The sequence below is a fragment of the Ranitomeya imitator genome, chromosome 1 (assembly GCF_032444005.1).
Source record: "Ranitomeya imitator isolate aRanImi1 chromosome 1, aRanImi1.pri, whole genome shotgun sequence".
Lineage (NCBI taxonomy): Eukaryota > Metazoa > Chordata > Amphibia > Anura > Dendrobatidae > Ranitomeya > Ranitomeya imitator.
Genome location: NC_091282.1, coordinates 691,116,572 through 691,130,394, shown reverse-complemented (window position 1 = coordinate 691,130,394; position 13,823 = coordinate 691,116,572). Strand labels below are relative to the sequence as shown.

The following is a 13,823-nucleotide window of genomic DNA, read 5'->3' as shown; positions in this document are numbered from 1 at the left end:
AGACATCGCTGAATCGGCGTCACACACGCCGATTCAGCGATGTCTGCAGGGAGTCCAGCGACTAAATAAAGTTCTGGACTTTCTGCAGCGACCAACGACATCACAGCAGGATTCTGATCGCTGCTGCGTGTCAAACTGAACGATATCGCTAGCCAGGACGCTGCAACGTCACAGATCGCTAGCGATACCGTTCAGTGTGAAGGTACCTTAAATCATCATTGTAGAGGAAGCAACTTGCAGGATATTATGCAGCTGTGGGTCGGGAGATGGCTATCAGACACAGCCAGACTCCCCAAAGGGAAGTCAAACCTGATTCGTTATCATGTTTCACCTCCTGATCTCTGTGTACACAGTGCTGCACAAGATGTAGATAGATTAGGAAGCACTCACAGTGCTTCCTCTTATGGACACAGAGATTGTGATAATTGAGTGTAGGGAGGGATCCAAGGATACCCAAGTACCTTTTCAGCATGGAAGCAAATTTCTCCTGTAACTGTGGATAATCTATCAGCCTCAGTTGAAGTGGATATCAACATCAAAATGATATATGTTCAAATGCCCCATAAAGGCCTTACAAGACCTTATAGGGGGGCACAGTGTGTAAAACAATAATATAAAGCTAAAATAAAAAATCGCCACCAGTCCAAATTGCTGTTTCTAGCACCGCTCCCTTATGTTAAAAAATAATATCCAATGGAATGGGGGAAATGTTCCAGTTATGGACTGGTTACATATCAAGGTAGCCTTTTTTTGTTGGTTTTTGTTTTTTCTAGTAATTTCTTTCTATAGTAATAATTATCACTAGGTTTTATTTCACATGTCCCATTTTATTATCCATTTCCTAAACTCTAATTATGGGACTTCTCTCCAGTGCTGTTTTTTTCATTTTGGAAATACCTTTCATCTGTAAGAGACTTGTCTTTTTAGGATCCGATATTTTTCTTACAGGAAAGCCAGCCTTGCCCTTATCCGAAAGATGATCCATTTCTGCTCTGAGGCCCTGCTAAAAGAAGTCTGTGACTCGGATGCTGGGCACAATCTGCCCACTGTCCTTGTTGAAATTACTGCAACTGTTTTGGATCAGGAGGTGAGCTCTTACAAATGTCTTATTGCTTAGTTTTTTGTATAAAATGCCTTCATCTCCTAAACTCTTCATGTTCCCGTTTTGATATTCTCTATGCTTAGGATGATGACGATGGTCACCTTCTAGCACTACAGATTATCCGAGACCTAGTAGATAAAGGTGACGATCTCTTTCTAGACCAGCTAGCAAGACTTGGTGTTATAAGCAAAGTGTCAACTTTAGCTGGTCCTACCTCTGATGATGAGAATGAGGAAGACCCCAAACCTGAAAAGGTAAGCAAGATGGCAGTAGCCTGTCATAAATCGGGCAATATCTGAAGTTTAACTTCTGCTGTTCCTGGTAATAACTGCTGTCCACAGCTGGTCATGGTGGGAGGGCTATCTCATGGAATCGGTTCTCCAAAACAGATATCTTGAGAAATTTTTTTTTTTTTTTTTTTTAAATCATTTTTAAAATTTAATTTCACTATTTCCATCTCTAGGAGGATGAACCACAGGAAGATGCCAAAGAATTACAGCAGGGCAGGCCCTATCACTGGAGGGACTGGTCCGTCATTAGAGGACGGGACTGTTTATATATCTGGAGCGATGCCGCAGCGTTAGAATTATCCAATGGCAGCAATGGCTGGTTTCGCTTCATCTTGGATGGAAAACTTGCAACCATGTATTCAAGTGGAAGCCCAGAAGGGGGCTCTGACAGCTCAGGTCCGTGCCAAATCCCATCCTTATCGGCTACGTGTTGTTACACAGTGACGTAGCTTGTAACATCATTTTCTTTCTGAGTAGAAAGCAGAAGTGAGTTTTTGGAGAAACTACAGAGAGCTCGAGGCCAAGTGAAGCCCTCCACTTCCAGCCAGCCTATTTTATCTGTTCCTGGACCAGGTAAGCTCACTGTAGGCAACTGGTCCCTCACTTGCTTGAAAGATGGAGAAATTGCCATCCACAACTCTGACGGACAGCAGGCAACCATACTAAAAGAAGACCTACCGGGCTTTGTGTTTGAGTCAAACAGGGGAACTAAGCACTCATTCACTGCAGAGACCTCATTGGGTAAGTGCACAGTGTTTTTTTAAACTGTGAGAGCAGCTTTTACTTGTGTTAGCTATTATTGCTACTAATACAAAATGGTTTCCTTCTTATGTTATTACATACAGTGCCTTGAAAAAGTATTCACATCATGTGAACATTTCCACCTTTTTCACGTTACATCCACAAACTTAGTGAACCTGTCAGCAGTTTTGGCAGATATGAGATACGGCCATCACCTTTCAGGGCTGATATACAGCATTCTATAATGCTGTATATCAGCCCTGACCTGCAAGAGAAGAAATATATCTTTTATTATACTCCCCTGCGGGGCAGGGGGTGGTCCGTTCCAAGGGGTGTCACTCTTCTTGATTTGGTGCCTCCCATCTGCTTGCGATGCCGCCCTCCTGCTTGCTTCTTGTGGATGACGCGTTGCTGCATCATCCACACAGTCTCCTCGGCACCTTTTGAGGGCAGAGCAAAGTACTGTTGTGTGCAGGTGGCAGAAAAGGTCAAAGAGCCCCGGCACCTGCGCAATGCAGTACTTTGCTCTGCCCTCAACAAGGCAGAGAAGTACACCTGGGCAGGACGCGATGCCGAGCAGACTGTGTGGATGAGGCAGGGACGCGTCATCCACACGAATCAAGCAAGAGGGTGGCGATCATAAGAAGATGGGAGGCGCTGTACCAAGAAGAACACCACCCCTCGGACCGGACCGCCCCGCAGGTGAGTATAAGTTATTTTTATTCTCTTACAGGTTGGGCTGGGGGCAGATATACAGCATTATACAATGCTGTCTGTAGATCAGCCCTGAAAGGTGATGGCAGTATCTTATATCGGTTCCCTTTAATTTTATTGGGAAAATTGTGACAATTATTTGTATTCAGCACTCCTGAGTCAATACTTTGTAGGACCAACTTAGGTTTCAGTCACTGCTGCAAGTCTTTTGGGGTTGGTCTCTTAAAGCTGAAAGTTTTGCCCATTCCACTTTGCACTCTCACTCAGTGAGATTTGACTGAGATGTCTGAGAACAGCAATTTTTAGGTTTTGTAACATATTCTTTATGGCATTTAGGTCTTGTCTATGACTAGACTGGTCACACACATGAAAATGCTTTGATCTAAAACATCCATTGTAGTTTTGGCAGTATGATTAGGGTCGTTTTCCTGCTGGAAGGTGAACCTACGCCCCAGCCTCAACTCTTTTGCAGCCTCTAAAAGGGTTTTTCTCCAGTATTTGCCTATATTTAGCTCTATCCATCTTCCCTGTTCCTGCTGAACAAAAGCCCTCCCCATAGCATGATGCTGCCACCACCATGTTTGACGTTGGGGATAATGTTTTTTAGTGTGATGTGCAGTGTTTGTTTTCCGCGCCACACACAGCACTTTGCACTTAGCCCAAATAGTGATTCTTTGGCCTTCTTTCACCACAACCCCTTCTTCCGCATGCTTACTGTGACACCTATATAACTTTTTGCAAACTTATTATAACTTGATTTTGAAAATTGCTTTGTTGCCATCTTTGTGGAATGTACGTGTAATAGTTGTCCTGTGGATAGATTCTCCCCCCTCAGCTGTGGATCTCTGCAGCTCCTCCAAAGTGACTATGGGCCTCTTGGCTGCTTCTCTAATTAGTGCTCCCCTAGCTTGGGATATCCGTTTAGGTGGATGGACAGCCATGTCTTTGTAAGTTTTAAGTTGTGCCATACTCCTTCCATTTTTGGGTGATGAATTGAACAGTGTTCTGTGAAATGTTTCGAGCTTGGGCTATTTTTTTTATTTTTTATATAACCTAACCCTGCTTTACACTCCTCCAAAACGTTATCCGTGACCTGTCTCATGTGCTCCTTGATTTTCTTACTGGTGTTTGATGTTCTCTAATGTTCTCAAACAAACCCCTGAGGCCTTCACAGAACAGCTGTAGTAACACTGAGAATAAATTACACACAGGTGGTCTCTGTTTACTAATTATATGACTTCTGGAGGCACTATATATCACTCAGTTTTATTTAGGGGTATCGGACTACAGGGGGCTGAAAACAAATGCAGCTCACAGTTTTCAGATTTATATTTTTAAAATAATTTAAAAGTCATGTATCATTTCCTTCACAAATACTTCCTACTTTGTGTTGACATCCCATAAAATCCAGGCTGTGTTCTGTATATTCTGTCTAAAACGGACGCGACAGATTTCTGCATATATGCTCCTGAAACAGACGTGTGGACTTTGCCATAGGCACAAACGAGATGTAGCTTTTTTTTTTTTTAAATTCTTATAGCTGTTTCTATGTGTTACTGTCAATATGAAAAAAATGCCCTGCAGGGGTTAAATAACCTATAAATAAAATGACTAATCTTGGATAGATCATCTGGATATATGTTAAGCTAATGGGAAAAAAAATATCAAAACTCTTTTCTCCTTTGCCTCATTGGGGGACACAGGACCATGGGTGTGTGCTGCTGCCACTAGGAGGCTGACCCTAAGTAGACACAAAAAAGATTAACTCCTTCCCTGCAGTATACACCACCCACTGGCTCCAGCTGAACCAGTTCAAGCTTAGTGTCAGCAGGAGGCACATGTGCTCTGATTTTCAGACCACATCTATAGCTTTCTTATTTTATTTTGATTTTTATTCCCCACATACTTCAAAGGATTACAGGGGGTGACGGATTTGGGTGAGGTCTCCGCTCTCCTCCAAACCTACAACAGGCGGGAAAGTGGAGTGTCACCTCCATGTACCCCCTCCTGCATCATTTTCTACGGCATGTCTGAGACCTTTTTTAGGGGCGACTGGTCCCTTCAGGGCCCCGCTCTCCCCACACATACAACAGATGGGAACATGGAGTGTTGACCTCCATGTACCTCCCTTTGCGGTAAGGCTTTATTACAGCCGGACCACCAGCCCTGTCCCATCCTGGGGGAATTAACCATTTGGATGTCCAGAGGCTCTTACAGTGTCCGTGCGGCCCTCACTGCATCGCCACTAATGAACAGCAGTGATGGAAGGAATGCGGATGGTCCCTCTCCACCTCTCTGACAAAGGGATGGTGGATGGAGGGTTCCCTGCACCGTCCAAACCACAGCTGACCTGTAAGCAGTCTGGGTCCTGCGCTGTGGTGGTTCCATACTGGGTGCACACCACTGGTAAGTGTAGGCCCGGGACACGGTACAGCAGCCGACATAGTGCGACGACACCGTCGGAGAGATCCTGCAATAGTGCTTTAAGCGCTATCCCCCATAGCTTCCCCTCTTTCCCGGGCACGTTCCGGCCGTCGTCCAAAATTTAGGCCCCGGCTTGGGCCTATTCTCGGCCGCAACCCGGAGCTCCGCTCATTTTATGACTATACGGCGGTAGCACACGTTGAGACTTCCCTTGCAATTCTCGGCGGCCATCTTTACCTACCGTCCGCCTCTCCACGCGTGCAGTCTGGTCACACCACAGTGACACTTCGCTATATCTCACGGTCCCTCTGCAATTCCGGACATTCAGGGGTACAGCATTCATTTTGACCCACAGGCCGGCTCCGTACACATATAGCATGCCTGCACTTCAGAGGAACGCAGTGCATTGGGAAGACCACTCACACAGGGCCACATGACCGGGTTAAGATCTCTGTGCTGCACCAGATACCCTCATTATCCGTTCTCTGCAATAGTCACTGGGGCTCCCAAGTCACGATCCTCCCTATTGGAGCATATCAGCAGAATCGGGGACATTCTGGGGTACACCATGTCACTCTCTTAAGACATCCAAGAACGCTAACAAAACACAAGTGTTTTTCACCTCATGTACCACCTGCCAGACTGCTTTTCCACGGGGACATAGTTCGCCACTCTGCAAGACCTGTGATCCCGATTGCACTCAGGAGCCCTCCGCCACCACCGAACCCAGTGTACCTAGTCCCCCTGAATGGGCTTTGTCACTCTCGCAGTCCATGCCTTCTCTGACTAAAGCAATTGAGTCCCTCCAAGATCCCACCACGGGTCGGGGCATATGTCTGGCCTGTCTTAAAAAGTTCCTCTACCTCACGGGAATTCTCGGCCAGCAGAGGCCGTTCTCAGTAAAAAAAAAACTCCAGTCGTGGAAGAAACGTCCGGTCAACACCAGCAGAGTAGGCGGCCATCTACTATTTCGTCATACCTGGCTCTCCGTTGTTCACGATGAATGAGTCAGGGACCTGGTGTCCTCCAGATAGAACATAGAATTACCCTCCTGCCCTCTGGCACGGTTCTTCCCTTCTCGTCCCCCCAGAACAGAGGCTCAGGCATGGTCCCTGTAACGAGTCATCGATTCGCTATGCCAAAACGGAGTCATTATTCTGGTCCCAAAAAACAAGAGGTTTGAGGGGTTCTGCTTGAACTTATTCATGATTCCGAAGAAGGACGGGACTGTGTGGCCCATTCTGGACCTGAAGCTCCTAAACAAGTTTGTCGAGGTTCAGCTCTCCTGGTTGGAGTCTCTCCACTCTGTCATCACTTCAATGGAGAAGGGGGAGTTCCTAGCATCCATCAACATTCTGGATGCTTACCTTCATATCCCGATCTTTCCTCCTCACCAAAGGTTCCTGTGCTTCACCGTCCGCAAGGAATATTTCCAGTTTACAGCTTCGCCCTTTGGCCTCGCCACTGCCCCTAGAGTGTTAATGAAGGTCATGGCAGCCGTCATGTCCATTCTTCACTCTCAGGGTATGGTCGTTTTGCCATACTTAGACGACCTTCTAGTCAAGGGGCCATCTTTCCAAGTCTGCGTGGAGTGCGTCCGTATCACTTTGGATACACTTTCTCACCTGGGCTGGCTGATAAGCATGGACAAATCTTTCCCTGTTCCAGCCTAGCAGATTTCCTTTTTAGTATGATCCTGGACACCTCCCGAGGGTTGGTGAGTCTCCCTCTAGACAAAATCTTAGCCCAGTTACATCTTTGACCTCTACAGCATATGCTTCTAGCAGCCTGGGACAGGAAACCATTCTCTCTCGACCAGCTGTGCCGCTTGTCTCCGCGGATCAAGCAGGCGCTTAGGTGGTGGACGTTGCAGTCGTCCCTCACCCAGGGGAAGTCCTTCTTTCGGGTCCAATGGCTGGTTGTCACCACCATCACCAGTCATCTGGGCTGGGGATGTTGTCTATCGATATCACACTGCCCTGGGGCGCTGGTCACCTCGGGAGGCACTTCTTGCGATCAACATTCTGGAAATCCGGGCAATTTGGTTGAGCATGCGGCGGTTCCATCACCTCCTGGCGGGTTGCCCCATCCGAATACAATCGGACAACTCCACAGCTGTGGCATTTATCAACCATCAGGGCGGCACTTGCAGCAGGGGGGCAATGTGCGAGGTGAAGCACATTCTCCGTTAGGCCGAAAGGAACCACTCGGTCATCTCAGCAGTTCACATCCCGAGTGTAGAAAACTGGCGACAGACTTTGTCTGCCGCCAGCGTCTGGCTTCGGGGGAGTGGTCACTGCATCCCGATATCAACCAACAGGTTTGTTATCGCTGGAGGACTCCGGACGTGGATCTTATGGCATCAAGACTAAACACCAAGGTGTCAAAGTTCAGTTCCAGGATCCAGAGGCCATTGGTGCGGATGCACTGGTCCTTCTGTGGCGTCGGTTCCGTCTTCTGTACGTGTTTCCCCTGCTTCCGTTGCTCCCGAAGGTTATCAGAAAGATCAAGACGGAAGGAATTTCAGTGATCTTAGTCATTCCGGACTGCCCGCCCCGGCCGTGGTACGCCGAGTTGGTGCAGCTCGTCGTCGATGTTCCCTGGTGACCACCGGACTGACCAGATTTGCTCTCCCATGGCCCGATTTGCCACCAGAACTCGGGGGCTTGTGATTAACAGCCTGACCGTTGAAACTTGGGTCATAGCCCAAATAGGGTTCTCCCAAGAAGTGGTTTCCACCTTGATTAGCGTTCAGAAACCTACATGCGTGTGCATTCATCACTGTACCTGGAAATAATTTTATGCATGGTGAAGGGATCGCGGTCGTTCTCCTCTCGCTTTTCTCCATTCTGTCCATTCTGGAGTTCCTTCAGGCTGGCCTGGACTGAGGCCTAGTGCTTAGTTCCCTCAAAGGTCAGATTTCTGCCTTGTCTGTTTTCTTCCTGCGTAGGATTGCTTCTAAACTGCAGGTGAAGTCTCCCATTTGGTACCCCTCTATAGAATGGATGCCTGGGACCTTAACCTGGTCCTGTGTTCTACAGGGGACTCCCTTTGAACTGCTGAAGGACTTCTTTCTCACCCATCTCTCATGGAAGGTTGCCTCTCTTGTCGTGGTGACGTCAGTCAGTTGAGTATTGGAGTTAGCTGCCCTGTCCTGTCGAGCTCCTTTCCTAATTTTTCACCAGGACAAGGTGGTCCCCAGGCAGTCTCCATCTTTCTTGCCCAAAGTAGTCTCTTCCTTTCACCTTAAGGCTATGTTCACACTTTGCAGATTCCACTGCGGATTTTTCCGCAGCAGAATTCCAAAATCCGCAGTGAAAACCGCAGCGCGTTTTCACTGCGGATTTATCGCGGTTTTTACTGCGTTTTCTTCTGCGGATTTTCAACTGCAGTTTTCTATTGGAGCAGCTGAAAATCCGCAGAAAAGAAGTGACATGCTGCGGAATGTAATCCGCAGCGTTTCCGCGCGGATTTTTCTGCAGCATGTGCACAGCGTTTTTTGTTTCCCATAGGTTTACATTGAAATGTAAACTCATGGGAAACTGCTGCGGATCCGCAGCGGTCAAATCCGCTGCGGATCCGCAGCAAAATCCGCAAAGTGTGAATATAGCCTAACAAGGACATGTCCTGCCCTCGTTCTGTTCAACAGCAATACACCGTTTTGAGACGGCCCTTCACACTTAGGACCTGGTGAGGGCTCTCAGACGGTACGTCTCACAGACTGCGCCTTTTCGGGAGACATGCCCTATTTCTTGTTCCTGAGGGTCACAGGAAGGGACTCGCCGCCACAATAGCCAGATGGATTCGTTTGGCTATTCGAGCCTTGCCGTGTCAGAGGCAAGCCTACCCCAGCGGAGATTAAGGCGCACTCCACTCATTTGGTGGGTGCCTCCTAGGCCATTCAACACCAGGCATCGGTGGAACGGGTTTGCAAGGCTGTGACTTAGTCCAGTCTGCACACCTTCTCGAAACACTATCACATTCACACTCAGGCCTCAGCAGATGCGAGCCTGGGAAGACGAATCTTGCAGGCTTCAGTAACACATCTCTAGGGGGCTGGAGTGTGAGGTTTGGTCTGTCTTGTCGATTCCCCAGGCCATCCCATGGTCCTGCGTCTCCAAATGAGGCGAAGGAGAAACATGGATTTTTGTGTGCTCACCGTAAAATCCTTTTCTCCGAGCCACTCATTGGGGAAACACAGCACCCACCCCGTTGGCTTGACGGCTTGAGTATGTTCTTTGATTTGACGTTGGTATACTCTCATATATTGTTATTGTTTTCCTACTGCTTTGTCACGGAACTTGTTCGGCTGGAGCCAGTGTGTGTATGGAGTACACTGCGGAGAAGGAGCTAATGTTTTTGGATCTACTTAGTGTCGGCCTCCTAGTGGCAGCAGCATAACACCCATGGTCCTGTGTCCCCCAATGAGTGGCTCAGAGAAAAGGATTTTATGGTGAGTATTCAAAAATCCATGTTTTCTTTGTGTTTCAGGTTCAGAGTTTGTCACCGGCTGGACGGGTAAAAGAGGTAGAAAGCTGAAGTCTAAGTTAGAGAAGACGAAGCAGAAGGTACGTCAGCCATCGCTTGTAGGTACGTCTGAGTACAGCACGAACCATGACTGCTCATGACTCTGCTTTTCACCCCAGGTACGGACAATGGCCCGGGACTTGTATGATGATCACTTTAAAGCGGTGGAAAGTATGCCACGTGGTGTGGTGGTCACCCTGCGGAATATCGCCACACAGTTGGAGTCTTCATGGGAACTTCACACCAACAGACAGGTCTGTAAAAGCTCGCTGCAACGTTATTTAGGAAAAATAGTAGTTGTTGTCTTCCTTGCAGAATGTCTGTAGGGACATACGGCAATGTGAACATATATATCTGTACTGATCAGATGATTTCTTTTCTGTTTTAGTGTATTGAAGGTGAGAATACGTGGAGAGATTTAATGAAGACTGCCCTGGAAAACCTAATTGTGCTGCTAAAGGATGAAACTACCATCTCTCCTTATGAAATGTGCAGCAGTGGCTTGGTGCAGGCACTGCTCACTGTCCTCAATAATGTACGTATTCTTGGGATTATTATACTGACGCTTTGACAGCCTGACTTTTGCTATCGTGGGAGTTCATATATTTAGTTATTTTACCGAAGTATCTAAGAAAAAAACACCAAAACACTTGGAATATCCATTGACCACATAAATATGACCAAAAATGGGTCTTTAACCCCTTCACACCACAGCCCTTTTTCGTTTTTGCATTTGTTTTTTGCTCCCCTTCTTCCCAGAGCCATAACTTTTTTTTATTACTCTGTCGCCTCATTGGGGGACACAGGACCATGGGTGTTATGCTGCTGTCCACTAGGAGGCTACACTGTGCATAATCTGAAAAAGATTAACTGTGGCTCCTCCTCTGGATGGCGTCAGCCTTCTCCAGTTTTTGCTTAGTGTCGCATAGGAGGCACACCTAAAATTTTTTACTCCGTTTTTTTCTGACGGATTACAGATGAAGAAAAGTGGGTCTCCTGTGAGACTCCTGGCATGGCTCCTTCCTCGGCCCCCTATTACAGGGTGCCCGGTTGAAGTCGAGATGGCTTTTTCCCCATGTCGCTCCTTACCCAGTCCCTCGGGTGCTGGTTCGAAGTCGAGACTTCCCCCCCCTCCTTCCCCAATTCCTTTTGGTTTCTGGGTCGAGGCGAGGATAAAGCCCCTGAAGGTGTCAGCAGCACCTCCCTAATCCCCCTCCATTAGGCATTAGGTTGAGACGCCTCAGATAGGGCCTTTACAGGCAGCACTCTGCAGCTCCCAGCAAGGGGCTAGCACACAGCGCCTGCATCCAGGGACCCCAGCCCAGCTGCGGGCTCCTGTCGGGGCCGGGGGGAGTGCAGGCAGGCATGGCACAATAGAAACACAGGGCTGCCTGCGCCCCTGTCTCTGAGGTAGCACCAGCTCTATACTGCCTCAGGGGGGACCCCTCACAGGGCCCCCCTTCCGCTTATAGCCCCGCCGCTATCCTGCTTTTAAATCCGGGAAGGAGGGGGGGGGGGGTTCGGTTCAGATCCGACCTCCCGGACGTTCGCGCCGGCCTGGAGCCTTTCTGGGCATCAGGCATCTAATTTAGGCCGCGGCTTCGGCCTAGCTGAATTCGTCGCCTCCTCCCCAACCCCTGGCCCGCTCCCCGGATAACAAATATGACACTGTAGAGTGTCATATTGGGGGTGGATCGAGACAGAAAGGCGCGTTTTTACACAGCTTTGCCGCCTTTTTTCTCAGCTCTCCGCCCCTTCTCCCCCTTTCTCTTCTCCTCGGCGGCCATTTCTACTGCAGCAAGGATTAACCCTGCATCTCCCGGTCAGCAAGGCCAGGCCAGCCAGTCTCCGGGGGGCACAGGACTGTGGATCTTCGCCGCTGGACCTAGGGGCAAACTGGTGGGGTAAGATCACAGCTGGGTTGTTTTTACTTGGCTGTGAATCCATATTCCCTATAAGGCTCCCCTATAGGTTCCTCTGCATAGCTACCCCTGTAAGGTTCTCTGCATAGCCAGCCCTTCTGCACTTTGTGCACTATGTCGGGCTCAAGGTCCAAGAGAACCAGGCAGGACTGCTATTATACATTCTGCACAGCCTGCAGGACCACTCTCCCCAGTGGCAGCACGTACCCGCACTGCCAGGACTGCACTCAGACTACTGTGTCAGAGCCCCAAGAAGCCCCTGCCAATGCTTCGGTGTCCAATGCCACGCCAGAATGGGTCACTCAGATGTCGCAATCTGACGGTCTATAGATAACCTAACCTCCACATTGCTTCAGGCTCTGCAGAGTCATGCCTCGGCTATGACGGCTACCCAGCAAAGGGAGAGCTCCTCGACTCAGGGACACGACGACCCTGGCACATCCACGTCCAGGTCAGGACGCAAGCGGACCCATAGGTCAAGTCCATCTGCGTCATCCCATAGCACACGGTCATCCCCTTCTAGGGAGAGACACCGTAGTTCCAGGTCATCTAGACCGTCCGCTTCCAGGGGCAGACAATGCAGATCTCCGCAATCCCCGAGAAGACAAGGCCTCCGTCCCAGCTCACCCAGCAGGGGACGCCTCAGTGATACACAGGATTTGGAAGGCATCTGTGACACCGACTCAGACAAGGAAACAGAGGGGTCCCTGATCCCAATCCCCCCTAGCAATACAGCGCTAGTTGAGGACTTAATCTCTTCCATCCATCGGGTGCTGGACATTTCTGATCCGCCACCCCAGAAAACAAGATTTCCTTTGAAGGACCTCTAAAGCCGCCTAAGGTTTTCTCTAACCACCCAGAGTTTAAGGCGATCCTTAAAAAGCAGCTCTCACAGCCTGAGAAAAAATTTGCTTATCGGAGGCGAGGTACCCTTTCCCGCAGAAGGATACCAAGGAATGGACAGCCCCACCGAAGTAGGCCCCCCAGTCTCTAGACTAGCAGCACAGACCCTCCTTTCACTGCCAGATAGCTCAACCCTCAGGGACGCAGCAGACCGGCAGGTAGAACGCATGGGTCGTTCAATTTTCGAGGCTGCAGGGGCATCCCTGGCTCCCGCATTCGCTTCAGTTTGGGCTGCCAAGGCCATTCTGGCCTGGGCCAAAAATATACGAGCTGGCCTCCAAGCATCCGCTCCTGAGTTGTCGGACCAAGCGGTTCAAATAGCAGTTGTAGCAGATTGCATGCTTCATGCAGCTCTGGATTTAGCAAGGGGTGTAGCGGGGATAGCATCAAACGCCATCACAATTCGGCGTATCCTCTGGCTGCGGGAATGAAAAGCGGATGCAGCCTCAAAAAAGTCCCTCACGCACCTCCCCTTCCTCAGTGGGCGACTTTTCGGTGAACAGATGGACACGATGATATCCAACGCCAGCGGGGGTTAGAGTACCTCTCTTCCCCAACTGAAACCTAAACGCACTTACAAGAAGCGTAACCAAACTCGATTCCGATCCTTTCAGAACTACTCGGGCTGGTCGGTCTCGCGTCCAGCAAAAAATCGTAACCGTTCCCCACGCAGGGACAACCCACGATCGACGCAAAGGTCGGACAAGACCTGGCAGTCAAAAGCAGGCCAGTCTAAGCCCAGAGGAGGAAAATCTCAGACTTTCTCCTCATCATGACTCGCGGACTCCGGAAGACACCACACCCGTAGGCGGCCGACTTTTGCTCTTTCATCCAGTTTGGCTGCCTATTACAGAAGACAGGTGGGTCAGGGAACTAGTGTCTTCCGGATACAAGATAGAGTTCACCTCCAACCCACCGGACCGATTCTTCCTCTCTCTCCCCCCAAAACCACCAGCCAAGGCTCGTGCCTTCCGACAAGCTGTCTCTTCGCTTTTTCAAGCAGGAGTCATAGTACTGTGACGCCCAAGAGACCGGGGTACCCAGCACCGGACCAATGGGGTCTGTCTCTTGAGGGAGATGTCACGGGTGGCTTGACCCGGTGCTGTGGCCTCAGGCAATGCACAGTGTAAGGGGTATCATGAGGGAACAGGCACTTACTTGATCAGCAGCAGGTTCTCTCAGCGATGATGATCCTGATCC

The 13,823-nt window shown here is 49.3% G+C and overlaps 1 protein-coding gene across 3 annotated transcripts in view; it reads left to right on the top strand.

Moving 5' to 3' along the window:
- Nucleotides 1-13,823, top strand: part of HECTD1 (HECT domain E3 ubiquitin protein ligase 1) — a 121,275-nt gene that overhangs the window by 54,819 nt on the left and 52,633 nt on the right. For all 3 annotated transcript variants that reach the window (XM_069730391.1, XM_069730376.1, XM_069730381.1), the window contains exons 11-17: nucleotides 949-1,087; nucleotides 1,186-1,356; nucleotides 1,566-1,788; nucleotides 1,870-2,133; nucleotides 9,763-9,839; nucleotides 9,918-10,052; nucleotides 10,187-10,333. In XM_069730391.1, coding sequence (XP_069586492.1) covers nucleotides 949-1,087; nucleotides 1,186-1,356; nucleotides 1,566-1,788; nucleotides 1,870-2,133; nucleotides 9,763-9,839; nucleotides 9,918-10,052; nucleotides 10,187-10,333 — 1,156 coding nt within the window. The remainder of the gene's footprint in view (nucleotides 1-948; nucleotides 1,088-1,185; nucleotides 1,357-1,565; nucleotides 1,789-1,869; nucleotides 2,134-9,762; nucleotides 9,840-9,917; nucleotides 10,053-10,186; nucleotides 10,334-13,823) is intronic.